Consider the following 22,097-nt stretch of genomic DNA (forward strand, 5'->3'; position numbering starts at 1 on the left):
AGTAGTATACAGCAGAGCTGAGTGTGTCACCTACCATCGCAGTATATGATAAGTAGTATACAGCAGAGCTGAGTGTGTCACCTACCACCCCAGTATATGATAAGTAGTATACAGCAGAGCTGAGTGTGTCACTTACCACCCCAGTATATAATAAGTAGTAGTAGGATAATTCACAACACGGGGATACAGCAGAGCTGAGTGTGTCACCTACCACCGCAGTATATAATAAGTAGTATACAGCAGAGCTGAGTGTGTCACTTACCACCCCAGTATATGATAAGTAGTATACAGCAGAGCTGAGTGTGTCACTTACCACCCCAGTATATGATAAGTAGTATACAGCAGAGCTGAGTGTGTCACCTACCACCGCAGTATATGATAAGTAGTATACAGCAGAGCTGAGTGTGTCACCTACCATCGCAGTATATGATAAGTAGTATACAGCAGAGCTGAGTGTGTCACCTACCACCCCAGTATATGATAAGTAGTATACAGCAGAGCTGAGTGTGTCACTTACCACCCCAGTATATAATAAGTAGTAGTAGGATAATTCACAACACGGGGATACAGCAGAGCTGAGTGTGTCACCTACCACCGCAGTATATGATAAGTAGTATACAGCAGAGCTGAGTGTGTCACTTACCACCCCAGTATATGATAAGTAGTATACAGCAGTGCTGAGTGTGTCACTTACCACCCCAGTATATGATAAGTAGTATATAGCAGAGCTGAGTGTGTCACTTACCACCCCAGTATATGATAAGTAGTATATAGCAGAGCTGAGTGTGTCACTTACCACCCCAGTATATGATAAGTAGTATACAGCAGAGCTGAGTGTGTCACTTACCACCCCAGTATATGATAAGTAGTATACAGCAGAGCTGAGTGTGTCACCTACCACCTCAGTATATGATAAGTAGCAGTAGGATAATTCACAACATGGAAATGCAGCAGAGCTGAGTGTGTCACCTACCATCGCAGTATATGATAAGTAGTATACAGCAGAGCTGAGTGTGTCACCTACCACCTCAGTATATGATAAGTAGCAGTAGGATAATTCACAACATGGAAATGCAGCAGAGCTGAGTGTGTCACTTACCACTACAACAATCCCATACATAGTCAGCCCTGCTACATCTCTATATTCTTCTGACACTTCCAACTACAACATTTTACTCTTTCCTTGTGTGATTTTCTGCACTTTTCTCCTTTATATCCCATTTCTCTTCTGACACATTTGTGAATTCGGGGCAACATTGTAACAAACTTTTTGTCACAAGAACCTTACATGACTTTTCTAAACTCTTACCTGACACATGGCAGCAAAAAACAACAGCAAAAAAACAAGACTAAATCTTACAAAATGACGTGATGGGTTGAGGGTGACGTCACGGGTGTAAGTAATTCAGTTGAGCAAGGGTTAATCCTGCCGAGTGCTTTATCCTCTCCATGTCTGCATGGAGTGAGTGCACTTCATGAATATTCTATGAGGAACATGCCCCCCTGTGGCTGCGCTGCAGACCCCTCACTCCTGGCGCAATGTACATCGCCATAGGCCGGCGGCAGTGCGCATGCGCGGCCTTGAAGTTTTCCCAGCTCTGGCTGCTGAACTTTCTTCAGTGAGAGCTGCAGACAGGAGAGAGCTGGATGCGCACACACTCAGCTCTGCTGCACACACAGGGATTGCACTTTATTAAAGGGGAGCTCCATCTGCTGCTGATCAGGACCCACAGACCCCTCTCTATGCTGAGTGCTTTGGATTCTTGCACATCCTTCACTGCCATGACCCCAAATCTGCACCCTTTGATGAGATTAGGGGCACCCTCACCCACATTTAGTATCTGATCCAGGCTGCTGGGTGAATGTGGGGTTCAGGAGCTGCTTATACATACTCTTCACACACTTCTGAGGGATCTGCTGGAAGCCTTTAGGTCAAGTTTGGGACTTACAATAAGGAATATTCCGTCCATCTTGGCTCAGGATCTCCAGGAAAGTGGCAAGGAGCCCCCCCAAGTCCTGAAACAAAGAGGATCTACTATTGGGGGTATAGCTCACAGGGGGGCTTCTGCAACCTGCACCCAGGAGGAACCTTTTGGAGCTTCACTCATCGGGGATTACACCCAAATCCGATCCCTTTGGGCTTTTATTCATAGGGGCTCAATTTCAGTTTTTTTTGGATTTAATCTCCCTTGGATTATAACATTGTCGTTCTAGTGTGGACCATGATGAAGGTGAGTCACTGAGAAGACCATGACTTTCATGGCTTGACATAGTTTTACCTATTTTGTACCATATGAATGTTGTCTAGATATTGTGCACCACTCTGTGCCAAGGTTATTGTAGGTTCTTCAAACATTTTTTATCAAAATTTTTCGCATCTAACTTCTCAGATTAGTTGCAACAGTCAAGAAGGTCCTTCTAGGGTCCTTCACCATCTTGACATTCAATGAAACAGAGTCATGACTAAATCCAACATGTTGTCAGCTCCAAAAGTCCTCCTCAACCATACACCCTAGTTATGATATTGGTGAGAAGGTGATCACTTATGGTCAGTAGTATGGACCTTTTTTTAGACAATTTTGTCGCTACAAGTTCAAGCAGGGACCCTGAGAAAGTTTATTTTGGAGTCTTCTGTGCAAATGTTCCTCCTGAACACATGGAAGTTTGGAGACAAGTAGGTCCCACTTTACACCTAGACTCTAAGCCAGGATCTCCTCCCTCCCAGACAGGCTCCTCCGAGCAGACAATAGCACCCAGCCTGGTTTATTGCACGTGTTCCTAAAACTCACAACATGGTTCAATATGTTGGAATGAGGGGGGATGTTGCACATTTGTGACTCCTGGTAAGAACATTTGTGCCTTTTGGAATTCCAGATAGATCCTTGCTGTTAGTGAATAGAACTCACAACTAGGAGGCAGACCTAGTGGAGGACCTGTGAACTTGAAGGCTCCTAGCCAGTGCAGGTGGTCAAGACTATGACTCCAACATTATTAGCATATCTATAGGTAAACTCTGAGCAACTCACTAACTATGCTGCCCCCTATTGGCACTAGTTGCAACTGTTACTTTTTTGTACTTTTGTAGAAGAATTTTTGGGTTTTGCACAGGATTAGTAGAAGTCTCTAAAAACTGAATAATTTAGTAATCTTGGATATTAGGGACTGCATTATCAATGGGATACAATGCAAATTATTATTATTATTTTTTTTTGATACAAGGTCTGGAATGATATGTCTTCACCTTGTACATCGCCTGGGGTCTAGTTGAACTTGTAAATGATTTTCAATTGATACCTAATCTGCTCCTTGCACAAACAATTAGGAGATTTGTCACTTGCAATGTGATTATTCCTCCAGGATCTGGTCAACATCTCATTCAGTGGACAAGGCAGGGAAACAATGCTTTACATAGGAGTATAATGCTAATATGAATATGGGTCTATTCACACTTGTCCAGAATTTTAAATTGACAAAAAAAAGAGTCAAAATTGTGTCTATCCTTTTAATTCTTTCACATCTGATTTTGGCTTCAAAATCCGCAACAGGAACTTTGAATGTGTGAATGCAACTTTATAATGATGCAATTTTTTTGTGTTCAAGTGTCAGCGATACAAATTGAAAGCTACCAGGGTGCAATGTATCATCAGCCCTGGTACTAGATGCCCCCTACATTTAATCCCAATTTGCTCGCCCACCTAAAGTCACAAAATGTCCAGACCAGTTTCTTGTAATCATAAATTTCCTGTATGTTACTTTGACAAGTGCCCCAACCCCCTTCTTTCCTTTCCCATCCCCCTTTCCACCACCACAAAAAGCAGAAATTAATTGCACCTTTCTCCTCTATGAAGATTTCACAGTGCAGGGAGAGCGCCGCCTTGTGGCCAAGGGCTCAAAAATGTCATCTAGTAAATTATTCACTTACTAAACCGATCAATGGGCTTTAGGGGGGACTGGATTATAATATAAATATGTTCAATAAATGTGTAATATATTAGTAATATTCGTAAATTGCTGCTTTTATTTTCTAATGTCATTGTCAGATTATTGGAATCCCCATTATCTTCCTTGCTCTGTCATGTCTAAAATATCAGGTTAATCAGGTCGGAACGATTTCTTGCGATTTGTAGCTCTGATTTACACATTATAATTATAATCTAAGAAATCCAAGGATTATAAATCGAAGTCCATGGAAACTTTTAAGGAAAACGTCAGGACTTGCGTATAGGGAATAGATTCTTTGTGGCTGTAGAGGAATTAATGTAATCCTTGGAATAATGTAACTTTTATAATTAATCCAAATATTATGTTTTCTGTAAATATGTCATGAGATGTTAATATTTAGGTACAATCTAAGGGGTTCTATATAATCTTATAGCCACCAATCATAGTTTTAGGAAGTTTTGGATAGGTTTATTTGCAGTTTTTGTTACTTAAAATTGCAAAAATCATTGTGAAAATTTGTATAGAAAATTATCTGCAAGGGTTGGATTTAAAAGTGCTGGGGGACATCTGTCCTTGTATTTCTCCTTTTTGTTCGAGGGATATAAAATAAAATCGTGATAATGTCATAACTATCCATCGTATATATCACTTTAGTAAACAGCATCAATGTTTAAATTATTATATAGAATGTAGTATATTATAAGATGTTATGATATCCCACGGCATTGCTAGGGGGCTATTATATCATGGACATAATTTACTATAATGGAATGATATGATTACACTGCTATTACATATAATATCACAGTAACATACAATATAATATACTGTGTACATAATATTGATCATTCTAGGTGCTCTTGTGTAGTATAATATACTGTCATGGCAATACAGTCTTGTCTATTAAAATATCTTATTGTTTAAATTTGGTTCCTATGGTATAATAAAATGTGGACATATTATAATTGACTAATAAAACCTACTGCAATAATAATCTACAGCAAAAATAATTTAGTATAATGAAACAATGTTATAATTGGATACACAACCACTTAACACAGAAGTTCCCTAGAATATATTGAAGAACTAATATAATGGAACCTGTAATAAGTGACTAAATACAATGTTTCAAACTGTCTAATATGAAACGCACAACATTCAACAAAAAAATGCCACAATGTATTCGTTTGGCATAATCCAATGTTGTGAAGCTATTGATGTGTATAATATATACCACTAATATATATAAAGGTGTCCTAGTGATAGAATACATTATAGCCATGTACAAGATATTCCATAATATAAAATGGCATGAACTATATCTTATGTTGCTTCCTCTTCCTAATAATGATATGAAGAGGGGAGGGGGGGGGGGGGTGTAATTGACACCATGTGAGTAGTGCTGACCCCCACAACACCCAGGGCTGAGGATGAGGGTGTTGTATGGCAGAGCTGGTAGTAAGGGAGCAGACAAGATGTGTGAGAGCCCAGGAGAGGAGCTGTATCTCCTCATAGGTCTCCTCTGCTGTCACATCTTGGAGAAGTAAAACCAGATGAGGTAGGACATGGGCTGCACTTATAATAGAGGATGGGACAACTTTGGTTATTGGGGAAGAGGGTGGGGTGTCTTAAAAAAAGAGACAGTGAAGAAGATTAAGAAGATTAGCATCAAGGCATAGGTAAACTACTTTGTATCTATCTGTCCTATCTCATACATTATCTTTCTTTTTTGGTATCTATCTATCTAGATATTTCTTATCTATACTATCTATATATCTCATACAGTATCTATCTATCCATCCATCTGTCATACTGTGAGAACTCCATGGATGTAGGTAACTTTCTCAGGCACTTGCAGCCTGGCCCCTGTACTAGGTGCATGTGCTGAGCATGTACAGTATGAGTGAGAGCTGCAGGGACTGTAGCAGATGTGTGGCTGGTGCTGGCAGCTGGGGGATTGCTTAATCCAAATGTTATTTGTTAGGGCTACCCTGTCTCAGGGTTTGGACATCCTTTTGTAAATCTATTAGCACATATAAATGATAGAGAGAGCAGGCACAGACACTGGAGATCCTCGCACACAGGGACTGGTGCAGAGCTGTGGCCACTGTGTAGGTGTGAAGATGTGTCTCCATGCTCTGCCTCATTACATACTGACTTCTTATAGATTTTTCTCTTTAATCTACATTTTTCATAAATAATTTATACTAAAAATGAAATATTTGTTCTCTTGTTCTCTATGCACAATTTCTTCTATTTTAGTATATTTTTCTGTTACATGATCCTCATTCATATTTTCAGTAGATGTGATCTCTCCCAGATCCATAACATTGGACATCACTTGTAAATATTATATACTGCTATTATATTGCTCTTCTTCTCTTGCAGCAGTCCTTGGGCTCCTTACTGAAGGCAGGAGGTTTCAGGGTACCCGGGGGAGCCATGATCTCCAGTTCTCTGCTGATCCTCCTCCTGGCATTGTCCTGTATCTCTCAGGTGGTGGATGCCAGCTCCTGGTGGTGAGCACACTTCTATTACTCTGTCAGGACACTGGCATATTTATATACTATTAATAACTTATATGATCTTATTATGTAGTATTTGAATCGTGCGATCAGATTGTATTTGTGGTTGTACCATCACCCCTAAAACAAGATGTCAAGTATTTTTTTTATTTGCTTTTTGTTTCGTTCATACAATTTATTACCTATCGGCTGTAGACCCCATGAACGATCACATAGGGTCAGTATCTATAATGAGAAGATTGTTTTTCTGATTAATAAATAATGATCCAAAATACTGAACCACCTGGAAGTGGCCTAATACAACCCTACAGTAGTAGTTTAACATTTTTGTTCATGTCTAAAATAGTATTCATTGCTCAGAGTGCTGCATCTTACACTAGATTGTATAAACGATCAGATCGTTCCTGTGTGTATAAGGGTTGCAGGGCGATTCCCTAAAGTGATACATTGTATCTTGTATGTTGTATATATTCTGCACTCATACACTGCACCAATTGCACGTTACACATCATGCTGTAGAATTGAACTAGATTGTATCAACGATCGGATCGTATGTGCGATAATAAACGACACCAATGCTGTGTTTGTACAGGTCTCTGGCCATGAACCCCGTGCAGCTCCCAGAGGTGTACATTATCGGGGCACAGCCTCTGTGCAGCCAGTTATCGGGGCTCTCCCAGGGGCAGAAGAAGATGTGCCAGCTCTACCAGGACCACATGCAGTACATTGGTGAAGGGGCAAAGACTGGTATCAAGGAATGTCAGTACCAGTTCAGACACAGGAGATGGAACTGCAGCACAGTGGATAACACTTCAGTGTTTGGCAGAGTCATGCAAATAGGTAAGAACATCAGCAAGGAATTTCATGTATTTCATGTATCTATTTATTGTTTTATTTTAATAATATTTTGACTTGTGTGGAACTTTCTATTTATACATTCTGTGGCTTCTTGGTGTAAATCTATGGATATAATAGCGCAGTGAGAATTATAGGAATGTAATTTGATATTGGCTTGTCTATCCATCTCCTATCTATTGATCTAAACCCCAGATAGCAGGCAGCACTCCATTGTCCAGTTTAAGAAAAAGCAGGTGAACTCTTTATTTCATGCAGTGCAACTTTATAGTGTATTGGACACCTTCTTTAAGTCATATCTATCTATCTATCTAATTACTTGAAAACTGAAATGGGAATTTAATGGAACAAACACTATCTATCTATCCATCCATCCATCCATCCAATTCCACAAAAGCTGCTATAGAAGTTATTGGAACTAACCCTTATAATGTATTATTTGTACTCTGTCCTATCTCATTCAACCTTCAATGAAATGAAAACTACTATTTTCAACAAACTTTCTATCTATAATCTTTCTCCTTGATCTCCTATCTATCTATCTATCTATCTCATTCCCTATTGTGCACAGTGTAGCTTTTGACTTCTGATTATTAGTCTCACTTACTTGTCCCCTTTTTAGATGATGAAACAATGTAACAAGAATCTACATAGTATCTGTGGTTCCTGCCCCAGTCTAATGCCTTCTTATGGGAATTACTATATTATCCTCTCTTCACACCTCCTGATTTCTGCAGGGATAGTGAGATGTGCTGCTACATGACCCCCCTCCATCATGTCTTCTCTCCCCTCTGTCCCATCTTGTTTACATGTGGTTTTAAGCCCTTTTTGTACATCTTTACACTTGGGTTGATCTTAAAGGAGCCTCCCTGTAGGTTATGACAGTCTCAATCCCGGGGGATTTTGTGGTGTTGAACGCTGCAGACTATTCCTCTATATTTCACATCTCTCTAATATTCCGGCATTAAAGCTATTTCTTAAACAAGAAGTAATTTATAAGGGCAATTAGCCACTTAAAGTAACTGCTGCGCTAAGAGGGCTTAATAGGTATTTGGAGGCGGCGTCCCAGACTGGGATAGAGAAGAGACTATTCATCCACTGCAAGAAACTGGACTCTCAGACTATATTTAAGTTTTTCATAAAGGGGGGTGAAGCCGGTTGTATGATTTTTTTATTTCTGGGAAATTAGCTGAAATGTAAAATTGCAGGGCTTTAAAGATGATCTGCATTACAGAATTAATGTGCTTTTGTAGGCACTTTGCTGCGTTTTTTGGTAATTCCATCTATCACTATGTCTCCACATGTCTCGTACAATTATCAAAGATTGTACATTGTATATTTTCCCTATCCAAAGTGCGTGCATGTGCGGAGAAATAATCCGGTGTATTCATTGTCAGAAGGCCACATCTGGGGCCTACAAGGCTGCGCGCGTTTCGTAATCTAATATTTCACTCATTTGGAATATGTCTCTATGTGGCGGAATGAAACTTTTATTATGTGCATTTGTCTTGGATGTAAAATGGTTTCACGGTGTAAATTTGACCAATTTTTGTTATATAGAAAATATTGTAATTGAGTGAAATATGAGAAAACTGATATTGATCAGCTCCATCATTGTGGTTACCGTAAACAAAAAGAATAAAATGGTAATAAAAAAATTAATCTGTTACAAGGAATGAAACTATGGTATAAAACGAAACAAAAAAAAAAAAACACTAATAACTGAATAATAAAATCAGGCTTAAAAAAAAAAAAAAAAAAAGACGTCATTGCCAATACATTTTAAATGGTGTCCTATATTGTATACATATTTGTATTTTCTATGATATGCACCTTGTTCTATAAGATCTATAATACTTGTTCTATTTGATCTGTCATGGTTTAGTTTTCAGCCCCTAAAAGGCAATAGGTTAAAACTCAAAAATCCACATCCTCTGTTTTCTTAGTTCACACATCACATTTGTTCCATTTCCTTTGCTATTATTTTTATTGCAGTAAAAAAAAAAAAAAAAAACAACCAAAAAAAAACCTTTTGCGTCTGTGCTAAAGACGCAAAACCCTGAGCTCATTAGAACAAAAAACAAAAATTGTGGATGAAAAATGGCTAAAATATCAAATATAACCAGAATTTGAATAACAATTTTAAAAGGGCAAAAAACTTGTATTACGTTTTTTTTTTTTTGAGAACTACTTTATTGAAAACAGGAGAAAAAACTTGCCCAAAATAACAAAATTAACTGTACTTTTAGCAAAATTTACCTCTATACCACAAAGAACTGAAATAACCAAGTGCTGAAAACGAGTGATAAAATACTTAAACATAAACAGTGTAAAATATACATATTAATATTGGAAATTAAATCGTATAAAATCGGAACAGCACAAAATTAAAGGGCTAGAAATGGACACCCATCCACACTGGACAAAGAAAAAATGTTTTTTTTTTTTTCTCTCTGTAATTTTAGTTTTAATTCATAAATTATAATATAAGTACAGTAATTTTTTTTTTTCACTTCTGCGTTACATTCATACAGTCAGATCCCCTATAAGCCACCACTTTAAATCTTCAAAATTGTAAGACGAATTACGCGGCACTCGCCCCTCTCTCCCATAAATTCTATGGGGTCAGATTAGTTAAAGCGGTTTATGTTCGTTGCAGAATCCCCCGACTTTCTCCTTGGATTTCAGATGGCCCATGGCATTTCTATAGGACTGCGGACAATATGGCATTCATATAGACAGAACACTCACGTTACACAAAGCGAACAGAACTTGTTTCTTAATTTAATCCAAACCTTCTGCAGGCTTTGGGGTTAAATTCTCCATTTCAAGGCTTTTAGAGGCCATTTAGAGATAAACACTGAGATGATTTTTAATTCAATGTAAGAATGAGATGGCACAAAGTTTGATAGGAAGGAACAGAAAAAAGAGAAGATATCAGGTTTTGGGATCTTGTGTTTTTATTTCTGCCTGACATTTATTTTGGAGAGTCGCTTAAGTGCAGTTATTGTAACCCTCCGCACATGTAACTTCTCAAATCATCTTGTTTTCATTTAATGGGAACTAGTGTGGGAAGAAAACCTTGGTAAAAAAAAAAAAAACAAAATCACTTCCACCCCTGAACCCTCTCCACTTCTGATTAACAGATAAATTGGCTAAACTATTCCAACCTGCAGTTAAAAAAAGGTGCCTATTAGGGGGCGTAATCCGAGACTACCCTGATGTTTATGAAAATGGCAGCGCTTAGATCTTAAATTGGTTACAATTTTTTGGGGGGGAGTTTTAAAAACTTTAGGACTTGGTCCTTAGTGAAAAAAATGTAGAGAAAAGTAAATGTATACCGTATACTGGCAAAAATGAGAGCAATTGCCCAGATACCCATCAGCCCTCAAACATAGAGCACACCAACATCTATTAAGGCGATAAGGTCAACTCTTGTTATAGGTAGGGCAGCCGCTGCTTTGTATGTGAGCCATATCTGCTATTGCTCCTGTATTTTTACCTCTATGGTTGATGTGAATCTTTGTGCCTACTGGGCAGTTCAGCATAAAAAAGAAAAGGAGCGCAGCAGAAGGTCCACCCCTCGTGTGCTGAGAAGCTAATGTGCCTAAAATAAAAACCTAAAAAGTTCCCTATACAATGTTTGTGTTTTTACTTGTGGGGTCACTTAGGAACGGAGAAGCTTCCTTTTTAAAGGGGTTGTACAAAGTTTGATTCATAAGAAACTGATCGGTTGAGCTTTGACTGCTTGGACCCCTACAAATCATGGGGGATGCTGTTCTCAATAATGGAATGTTAGCGGCAGGTCAAGTGTACATCCTGCCAATCCATTCAACACTATGGGAGTGCCGGAAGTTGTGGTGCACAGTGTTCCAGTATCTCCAGCTCTATCATGGCTAGAAAGTCGTAGAGTGATGGCCCCGAACTCCGTTTCCGAAACTCTGTTCTACTGAATGGAGCAGTAGGATGTAAGTTTGACCCGCTGCTTTAAACCGTTAATGAGAATGGATTCCCCATTTTCATGATCGATAGTGATTCATTCTCATGATCAGTGAGGGTCCCAGGAATCGGACCCAAACTGATGAGATTGTTATTAACCGTAGATTTGTCAGGCCATTCCTTGGGTAGTATGGGTTTGCCTGGTACTGATGTCCCCTCTGACGAGCAAAGGAATATGGGCTGTACAGTGTTTTTGGGGAAAAAATGATTCTCTATGGGGCAGCTTATCCATATTCTCTGCGTTATTTACCTTCTTTATAATATGTATCCTGTCTGTATGTAGTATGTATATGTGCATTGTAACAATAAATCTTATACTAGGCTATGGTATTGTAGAGCTTCTCATACTCATTTGGTGAATTTCTTGTATTATTTTGCAGGCAGCAGAGAGACGGCCTTCACCTATGCGATCAGCGCTGCTGGAGTGGTGAACGCAGTGAGCAGAGCGTGCAGAGAGGGGGAGCTCTCCATCTGTGGGTGCAGCAGGGCAGTCCGGCCTAAGGATCTACCCCGGGATTGGCTATGGGGTGGCTGCGGGGATAATCTAGACTATGGCTACAGATTTTCTAAGGAATTTGTGGATGCGAGGGAACGGGAAAAAATCTTCCAGAAAGGAAGTTACGAAAACGCCAGGGTCTTGATGAACTTGCACAACAATGAAGCTGGACGGAAGGTAAGGAGAGTTAATAATGCAAGTAACATAATGCCTGTTGGTATAATAGTGTTTCACCATTTGCAGGGTCTTATTATCCCATCTAAATGTAGTGAAAGTGCGTCTTGGATAAACGTAATAAAAAAACTAAAATTTTAAGTTAATTTAAGGTATTCTACCCCTGTAGGCTGCCATCGTGCTGGTACAAGTCATAGTTCATTAAGATTTATTTCACATAGACGCGTTGAACTATTCTTGGGATGATTGATCGAGGCCTGAACCCTTACGATCAGTAGATTTTGTTGTCTAGTAAACATCTAGGCGTCCCTTTTAATATTAGTTCAAGCACATTCAGTTGCCTGTATGTCATATTGTACTATATCCAGGTATTTTTATCACTTTGGGCAACTATTGTGTTTTCCTAGAAACCCCCTTTAATGAGAGAGTCTTAAATGGCATTTTAGTGACCAAAGGGTTAAATTGGAGCCATAAATAAAGCACCACCTCCTGTGGGATCTTACAGTAGCAGTGTTATGCCCCTAGGCAACGTGGTTTAGTTCGATCCCCTCTTGGGTGTAACCTTTGGCAGAGCCTTCAGATGTGGTCATTCTGGTCACTCGCTGTTCAGGCTTCAGTGCCTTCGAGGAGGACAAGGCCAAGAAATTTCAGGGCTGTTCCCTGTCCTTCTCCTTGAGGAAATCTGCTATATCTGATGCCCCCATAATCTGCGTCGTATGTACCGAATAACCAGTTCTCTATTTTCACAAGATCATAGAAATACAAGATAACCCTGGTACCTCTCACTGCTGAGGGTCTGCTGAAATCTATGTCTACTAGTTAGTGCTCTCACTAAGGATTGACTTTTATGATACATAGTGACGACCCGTCACCTAGGTCCCATCGGGTCGGGAGATATTAAAGGGGTTGGTTTTATTACAGTCTAACAGTGTCATATGAGGATGGATCCTGTTGGTCAGGTATGAGAGACTCCAATCCTGAAACCTCTTATTTTGTGACCTCCATGTATTATACATAGTAACATGGCACACCTACAGAGGCAGGTCACAGATCCCCCATGTGACCTTTTAGTTCTAGACTGACTCCTTTTATACAGCAGGGCTTGTATGTAGACCCCTTCAATCTTTATAGGACAATTTATTCATTTAGGAATATGTATTAATTTTAAGGTGCACTTCAAGATTCAGATACCAGGAGGTCTTCTCAATGTCCATATAATGGTACCAGTGCATGTGCAGTGCATGTATGACCAAACATTGGGGTCATCTTACACTGTAACTTCCTCAATTGTCCCAGACAAAAATAATTCTGCCTGCTTTCAATCTGCAGTTTCAGGACCTTTGAAGGACCCTTTATGGTCCTGATATTGCTCTTGTGTATTGAGATATGGAACAGATGTTTGAGGATCTCATGGGTAAAAGTCCTTCTCGGTATAAAATTTGGTGGGTGGTTTTGATGAAAATTTGGTGGGTGGTTTTGATGGCCTTGGCCCCAGTCTACTGCCCAAACCACTATTATTATTATCCACCACTGGTAGTCTGAGATGGGGTTGTCAGGTATATTTGTTAAGCTACTGGGCATTGTATGGGTTGGGTCCCTCTTCTGGTATCTAATAATTGGTGAGCACGTAATGATGGTCTATCTAGAGATATACAGGCAGTCCCCGGTTTACATACAAGATAGGGACTGTAGGTTTGTTCTTAAGTTGAATTTGTATGTAAGTCGAAACTGTATATTTTATCATTGTAGTTCCCGACAATTTTTTTTTTTTGCCCCAGTGACAATTGGAGTTTCAAATTTTTTTGCTGTAATAGGACCAAGAATTATCAATAAAGCTTCATTGCAGACAATTTTAAGCTGATTATTGCAATCTGGGACTATTTTAAAGCATCCAGAGAGCTTCATCAGAGGTCACAGTGGGCAGAGGGGTCCGTCTGTAACTATGGGTTGTCTGTAAGTCGGGTGTCCTTAAGTAGGGGACCGCCTGTACCTACTTTTATAATGTAATATAATTGCTCTCCATTTTTGTTCTGTTTTCCCCACAATGAGCTTCAGTCATGTTGAGCAAAATGGTGAATCGGGGCTCAGCTGCCTTTCTTCCAAAAGTTGTGATCTTCTTGCTGTGGACAGTTAAAAACAAGTATTTTGACTCCCTAAATTTATACAAGTTCTAAAATCTTTCACTGTATTGGTGGGTTCTTTGGGTCAGCTTTGCTACCAAGTCCTTGTTGTGACTGTGAAACCTATGGCTCCGCAAGCTACGCTCTTGTTTTTTTTTACATAGAGCTTAAAGTTAATTGTAACTTGGGTAGATGATTGTTATGACCTACAGGTGCACATTCGACACATGGCGGGTGAACCTGATTATTTCAGTGGGATAGATTAACAATCCAGTGGGTTTTGAGATGTCTTTTCTTTCTTCTTGAAGGCAGATGTTAAAGAAAGGATAGGTGGGCCTGCTGGGTTTTGGTTCTCAAGGGACATAATTGGCCACTAGAGGGTTCTGGCAATAGATAATTTCTTTCTAATTTTTTAGCACACATGCACGCTTGGCAAAGCAAATGGCCATCTGTATAGGGGAAAGAAGGTTGCCCACAACTATATAAAGTGTGTGGATAACTAGATCTGGTCAGCGTTGCCCTCTAGGCAGGGCCGATTTTAGCCTTTTTGCTGCCTGAGGCGAAAATACAAATAGCGCCCCCCCCCCCCCAACGCTGTATACACAGGCCTATTTAAATGTTTATTTCCACACTCTTTGTATATAGACAATCACTCACACAAATACCCATATGTATCAATTGTTTACCTCCTGAGAGCAGTATTTTAAATAAAATTTTTGAACAAATAGTTATAACACAAAAATGACTTAATAAATAACATTCGCCATATGTCTGCTTTGCGTTGGCAACATTTTTAAAAATTCTTTTGTATCTTTAGGATGGTAGAAGTTTAGTAGATATTTTTTTTTAAATTTCCAAATTCATTTTATTAAGGGCAATTTCAAGTGATTTCAATGGACCTAAACAACAGATACAAACACATAAATTACACCATTTAAGAAACTACACCTTCAATTATTCAAAATGTCTTTAAGGAGCTTTATTAACCCTTTAGGTTTTCTTCAAAGTTAAATAAAAATGTAGAGGAGGGCACAGATGGGAGAGGTATGCAGCTGGGCAGTGAAGGGGTTAATTGTGTGTGGTGTGCAGGTGATTTATGGTGTGGAGGGTCTGTGAAGGAAAATGAGGAGATAGGATACTGCTAAGGTGAGCTCCGCCAGGGAATGCTACTTTCTTCTGGGATTTGTCTGGCTGTACTAAATGACCAGTCACAGCAATCGCTGCATATTGTCAGAGTGACAGAAGTCATGAGGTTCCACAATGTCATGGTGTCTTTATGCACTGCTGCCCATAACATTGGGGAACGTCATGGTGGCTTGAGGGGTTAATTGTCTGCTAGCTAAAAGGATCCTAACTAAATAGTGTATGACCTGTGCAGGGGGGAGCAGAGAGCAGCCAGCAGGAACTTCTGCTGGGTGATAGATCAGGTCACGAGCTGCCTCCTAAATCATCCAGGCTGCCATTCTGCCGCCTCTGATGTCCGCCGCCTGAAACAAGATTTTCATCCTGCCTCATGGCAGATGCGGCCCTGCCTCTAGGGATGTTCTCGGGCCCTTTCCTTGACAATGTGGAAGTTGTTGAGTTTTACAAAAAACAGGATGCAGGTTTGACACCTTTGTCCTTGGGTCCAATAGAAGTCACAATCTTTGTCTTCTCGGATAAGAAAAAGAGATCCTTACTCATCTTGGTCAATGATCAACCCAGTCGAACCAAGTCTTTGGGGTCTATGATGGCTAAAAAATTCAATCCGAACTTTTAGTTTGTTGGAATCCTGACTGGACGACTGGGAGTGCCAGGAAGTGGTGGATTGTGACAATGTTGGTTCGTTATTATTTGGAGGTTCTTTTCATTTTAATACTATACTGAAGGGATTTTCTTTATAACCTATTTGTCGGGAGACCAAAGTCTAGACATAAGCATTTTGACTTTTATGAAGGGCTAAATTATAGGTTATCCCCATTCTCCAACACATGGCTAATCCTCTATTTGATGATAAACAGTGGCCTCCATAAAGTTTAATAATTCATCTTTATAGGAGCAGTAAAGCATCATCATAGTTGGAGAAACCAGACGAGCTACAAGTTTTTAGTCATAACTTGTAAGCTTGTGTTGAATATCTGCACTGCTGAAGCTTATGTTATGAAGAAGGGTTCTCATTAAAGACCCTAACTACTCACAAAAGTTACTAAGCAAAATGTAGGCCTAATGTATGTCTGGCATAACTGATCTAAAATTGTTTGCATATATGAAAGGGGCTGGACACTTATTTTAAAGTTAATAAACTTTAACAAGATCGATATAAGACCAAAAAAGGGTCACCCATATTATAACCTGTTTTAAGTTTGCTGCATACCGCAAGTCAAGTGACCCCTAGGCAGCAGGACTTCCTGTGACATCCTGTTTCCTGGTGCCTTCTGGTGGATGGAGGAGGCAGTGCGGCTTTTACAATCATGCCCCCTCTGTCTTAACCAATCCCATATCAGTGGGTGCACAAATCTAATAGGGTAGGTATAATATGGGTGATCCCTATAATTGGACTGTTAAACAAGTTGGCCACTTTTACTAAACTTTATCAATTGTTTAAAACAAAAGGGTGTGTATTTCTGGGGAAGGGGTGTGGCTTTAGGTGTAGCCAATGGAATGATTCTGTATGGGTAATAATAGGTTGTAAAGGTGTTAATTACAATAATGCAACAGATTTATCATCCAGCATCAACCACTGTGATAAATCTGGTGCATTTTAATGATGACAAGTAATCGATCTTAAAATGCCCATTTCAAAATGGCGACCTTTCCACTCCTTTAGCCCTCATGCACATGAACATTGTTTTTGGCTGTTGTTAGAATGGATAACACATGTCTCCATGTGTAAGCCCGTACACATGACTGTGGTTTCCATGGCCTCCGCTGTCTACCCAAGAAGCAAATTATAGAACCTGTCCTATGCCTGGTTGTGTAGCCGGCTCAGGCAGTCTTTTTCTATTGTCATTATAACTTTTTAAAAGTTTTTAATTTTAAAAGTTAGTTTTAGAAAGAAGGAGGCCATGAATAACAAATATAAGAAGATTACCACAGTCATGGTGTCCAAATCATTGCCTGAACCCATTGTCCATGGGTCTTTTATTCGTGGCTTGATATTGCACGCAGTCATACGCTGGTAGCATTAGACTGTATTGCTAAATTTTGGTCCAAGGCATTTACATAGTAATAGGCTACTGTAATTAATATCTGCAGACTGTTATCACCACTGTAAGAAATTGTTTGTGGTTGTTCATTGCATAATTGCAGGTTTTTTTAAAACGAGGAACAAAAGACCAAACGTTGACAAACCAAGACTGTCTGAATAAATCACAAAAAAACTGTAGCCAGTCCTGTGCGCCGTGTCTACATGTCAAACACCAAATCGCACCACCTCACCTCACTCCTGAAGTATAATCTACCTATATTCACTACTTGTCTACTTGACAAGGGTCGACTTGACCGAAACGTTGATAATTCTTGATCTGTAAAATATGATTGACATGCGGTGATTTTTGTCTTGGTGAAGGCCTATTGTTATACTATGTTTGGATAAATCACAAGAAAGCTGAAGCAATTTCAGTGTTTGCCGTGTTTCCATACCTTATCAAGCTGGATTGAGACTCATACATGCGCACCACTCATGATTTTTGAGTGTGTGGTACCTCCGTTTCTATCTACTTTCTGACATGTAGACATCACAGAGTAGGTTACGTGCTCTCTGACGCTCTCCATGTACCAGAACTGGGAGCAGTTTGACTGAGAAATGAACAATTAAAATATTCTATGTGTGTGCCGGATGGCCGACCGTGTCCTCCCTCTTTAATGCTATATAAGGCGGTAGCCTACTGCAGCAGGACCAAGCCCTCTCTCTTCCATAGAGTAAAAAAATATTTAAGGGGTATTCTGGAATTATTTGGTCATCTATTCCTAGGTTAGTTGATCAATATCGGAATGGTTCACATTTCGGTGAGTGTCTTTTCTTTTCTTGCTTGCAGGTCCATTTCATTTAAGGGAATGAGACGGAGCTGCAATTACAGGTTTGGGCACTATACAGTGTACGGCGCTGTGCTTGTAACATTCAGACAAGCAGTCTTCACAACACCTGACTGTCGGGGCTCTAGGGGTTGAACCCACACTTGTGATTTAGGCTAGACTTTGGTGTTTTATTTAACACTAGTGATTTTTCACTGAACTCCTTTTGGCCTATCAATCTGTAGGCAAATTAGAACCTGTTCTGCTCAGTGGCAACATTGGATCAATGGGAAAAACTGATGCCAGGAAGAGAAAACCAATCTGTATGTGTCCACAAGCCAAAATGGGTTCAGTGAAAAAAAAAACGCTAATGTGAAAGAAAAAAAACGCTAATGTGAAACCACTTCCATCAATTATATTTGGGTAAAAAAAAAATGCCCCATAAATAAACCAGGCAAAAAAAAAAAAATTACTAAAAAGCAGCTTCTGCTCGTTTATTTAGGAGGAACGTGCCCTATACATTCTCAACTTGTTAGGAAAGACAAACCGTCTGGCCTTGTCCACCACTAAACTTCCTGACTGATCTTTATGTATGAACTTCTATACGGTAAAATCTGCTAATTATGCCGATTGGGTGGGGAAAGTGGATCATGAGCTAGACCTTCATATATAGTGTCTGCTGGTATTCTCCCATATAGAAGAATCTCGAATAACAGACCAAACACATGTTTGAAACAAATCTAGAATGGTTTATCTTCATTGCGTCCATAGTGAGACTGATGAAGGCAGCATTTGTTGTAGTCTATAGATTTGTGACACTACCTGCTATCGTTTTAACGGCAGAAATACCAAAAGGTCATTTTTCCGGCAGTTCACAATGTTCTTAAGCCAATTTCAAAAACTGAAGCGGAATGATGGATTATACTAACAGTATTGTTATTTAATGGACATCTTAAATTTTATTTTGGGGTGATTATACAAATTTTTATAAGATCGGAATGTGTTAAAATAAAAATGATCAATCACTAGTTTCTTAACCATACGTGTAGTCCTTACCGCTGAGGTTGTGATTGGTCAGAGCATGGTCGTGTCATATGATCATGGTGGTCAAGTAAACTGGCAGGGGCTACCAGATCAGAGACACCGGGGCTGTGGAAGATATACTAGTTAGATAATTTTGGGCTTTAACATTTAAGTCTTTGTTAAGTACAAAAGGGTTTCCCGCAAATTTTTAGAGTATCAAAACTTATAGTCCTCCCTTTCGACAGCCGTCCGTTTCCTGTTCCGGTCTTGTATGATGTCATGTTCATTGTTCAGGTTGTGCCAGTTGTTTGCTGCTTCAGTGGTCACATAGTTTAAACATGATGTAACTACTTTCTGGTGTTTCAGGATGAGCCAATAAGTTTAGGGACCATTGACCCACACTGAAATATTTTTAGCCCTTTAACGATAGACAACTCATACTCAACATTCTATATGTCTATGTCAAGGATGCTAATTCTCGTTAAGTTTAAGGCATTTTAAAGGGTAAGGCACTGACTGGTGGTTTCCTAACTGGGTCCCCAAATGGAAATATGGTACTTACTGTGAACCTATTATACAACTGTTTCTAGACGGTGTGGTGATAAATCAATGATCCAAGAAAAAAATCATTTAGCTCATAGCAGACTGACCCAGCATAGATGAATAGAAACAAATACAGTCAAGAATTTTTTTGTAAAAATAGTTAGGATAACCCTGTCGCTATTCCCAGTATGAATTCCACTGCTAAATTTATGGACTAAGTAGTCGGCGTGTCATGTCTCGTCTATTTGTATGCTTCCCCGAAGTCACACTAACATTTGTGTCTCTCTTTACAGGCAGTAGGTGCTTTAGCGGATGTGGCCTGCAAATGCCATGGAGTCTCCGGTTCCTGCAGTCTTAAGACTTGTTGGCTACAGTTGGCGGACTTCCGGAAAGTTGGCGACCTATTGAAAGAGAAATATGACAGCGCCACGGCCATGAAAATCACTAATCGAGGCAAATTGGTTCAAGTCAACAACAAGTTCAACGCTCCATCTCTGAGCGAACTGGTTTACATTGATCCGAGTCCGGATTATTGCGTCCGCAATGAAAGCACTGGATCTTTAGGAACCCAGGGAAGGCTGTGCAATAAGACATCGGAGGGCATGGACGGCTGTGAGCTTATGTGCTGTGGTAGGGGTTATGACCAGTTCAAAACCGTACAGACTGAGAGATGTCACTGCAAGTTTCACTGGTGCTGTTACGTCAAATGCAAAAAATGTACCGAGATCGTCGATCAGTTTGTATGCAAGTAAGGGGCAAAGCAAATGACTATGGACAATATTGAATATCCGCTTTAATTTATAGAGGTCACTTAGGAGTTGCAAGCCGACGAGCAACTGGATCTATTTTTCTTCATATCACACAGCCTCTCCTTGCAAAAAAAAAAAAACAAGTAATAAAGAATGAACTGAAAATATTTATTTACACAATAAAGACTTTTTTTCTAAAAAAAAAAGAAAGTATATAATTAGATAAAACTAAGACTGAAGCGCTTGGGATTTAGAACATGTATAGTAGGTTTATATGGATGAGAGGGGGTGCAGACGGATGAAGACGAGCTGTGTTTTTTTTTTTTTTTTAAATAAAAAAAAAAGTTGTGTTTTAAAGGTTTCTGGAGAATTCGCTCCAAAAAGTTTCACCGTTCGGCAGTTAGATTCAGAGAGAATATTTTTTTTTTGTTTTATTTCCTCTGATATTTTATCTTCATATTAGGAACTACTATTTGTTGTGTGATACCTCTGGAGATGTTGGGATTGCACTTTGTATTCTGCATAAATTCTTTTATATGTTAAGTTTGAAGCTATTCATACACATTGCTATCGGACATCGTACCCGTTTTAATTCAGGCATTTTTGTAATTCATATTGATGTATTCATCCTACACATTATACTTTCATCGTTCTGAAAATATACTTGTTGAAAAAAAAAAAATTAGTGGATATTATCGACCATTTGTTCTGCAATTTCACCGTCCTTAGGCTTTTTTTATTTTTGAAATATTTTTTCCTGGTCATCGAAAAAAAAAAAAAAAGAAAATTCCTAACTTTTCCATATTTAGCCATCTTCCAGTACTCCATTTTAATTTTGCTTTAAAAAGTTTTAAAAGGTTTTTGAGAAAAAGTCCTATGTTTTACATCTATTCATTCTATACACTCAATTTTTTACATACAATATGGTTACATTTATGGGAAATTTGTGGTCTGCTGTTTTCGATTTCAAAGCTTTTGTGACTATATGTATATATAACCCTAAATATTGCCAGTAATTAAATGTATGTATTTATTTACACATTTACCTAGGCAACGTTTCCTTTTTATTTCAAATTGATAGTTTTTGGTAATTTTTTTTTATGCCCTTTTTTTTTTTTTTTTTTTTTTTTTTAATGAATACATTTTACAGAATCTAAACACTTTGGTGTCAGGTTTCAGAGGGGTTCATTCAAAAATAGTTTTAAGCACATATGGATAATGGGGATGGGAAAAATTAATTAAGGGTAAATTTTTTTTAGAAATAAAAGCACTTGCAAGCAATTTTTTTCTTTTTTTTTTTTTTTTTGGAAGGGCATCTTTAAAACCTTGCCCCTTTATAAGCATAAAATTAACAAATTCCCCTTCATGAAATATTTAAAAAGTTAGATTTTTAAAAAAATATTTTTTGCAAAAGCAGCAGCATATTTTCTCTATAGTCAACTGTCCATTATATTTCCATGTTGTGTAAAAAAAAAAAGCAACAATTTTCAATTCCCTCCACTAACCTCTAATATTTTTTTTAAATTTTTTTTAACTGTTCAAAATGTCTTAATTTATTACCCATACTTGCCATAGTATCTGTAAGAAACTACAAAGCCTAAAATTTCACTGAGCACTAACAAAACAATGGTTTGGATTTTATTATGCAAAATCATATTTTTATATATATTTTGACTGC

At 38.7% G+C, this 22,097-nt stretch overlaps 1 protein-coding gene across 4 annotated transcripts; it reads left to right on the forward strand.

Annotated features, from left to right (window-relative positions):
• The first annotated feature begins 1,112 nt into the window (after positions 1–1,112).
• On the forward strand, positions 1,113–21,464 carry WNT5A (Wnt family member 5A). Of its 4 annotated transcripts, none has more exons than XM_072127137.1 (5): positions 1,113–2,231; positions 6,334–6,461; positions 7,060–7,307; positions 11,702–11,994; positions 19,964–21,464. In XM_072127137.1, the coding sequence occupies exons 1-5, from the start codon at positions 2,223–2,225 to the stop codon at positions 20,420–20,422; spliced, it is 1,137 nt and encodes a 378-aa protein (XP_071983238.1). In that variant the 5' UTR covers positions 1,113–2,222; the 3' UTR covers positions 20,423–21,464. The 4 variants fall into 4 exon arrangements, with proteins under 4 accessions (XP_071983238.1, XP_071983237.1, XP_071983239.1 ...); XM_072127136.1 differs by having other exon boundaries at positions 1,114–2,231; positions 6,331–6,461; XM_072127138.1 differs by lacking the exon at positions 1,113–2,231 and adding an exon at positions 5,437–5,500 and having other exon boundaries at positions 6,331–6,461.
• Positions 21,465–22,097: the final 633 nt, after the last annotated feature.

This window comes from Engystomops pustulosus, chromosome 10 (assembly GCF_040894005.1).
Source record: "Engystomops pustulosus chromosome 10, aEngPut4.maternal, whole genome shotgun sequence".
NCBI classification, from domain to species: domain Eukaryota; kingdom Metazoa; phylum Chordata; class Amphibia; order Anura; family Leptodactylidae; genus Engystomops; species Engystomops pustulosus.

Bases quoted from the DNA above. Each gene is read 5' to 3' on its own strand.
- WNT5A (XM_072127135.1), top strand. From the start codon at position 5,982: ATGATAGAGAGAGCAGGCACAGACACTGGAGATCCTCGCACACAGGGA. The intron at 7,308-11,701 runs GTAAGAACATCA...ATTATTTTGCAG, and splicing joins TGGCAGAGTCATGCAAATAG to GCAGCAGAGAGACGGCCTTC. The intron at 11,995-19,963 runs GTAAGGAGAGTT...CTCTCTTTACAG, and splicing joins ACAATGAAGCTGGACGGAAG to GCAGTAGGTGCTTTAGCGGA.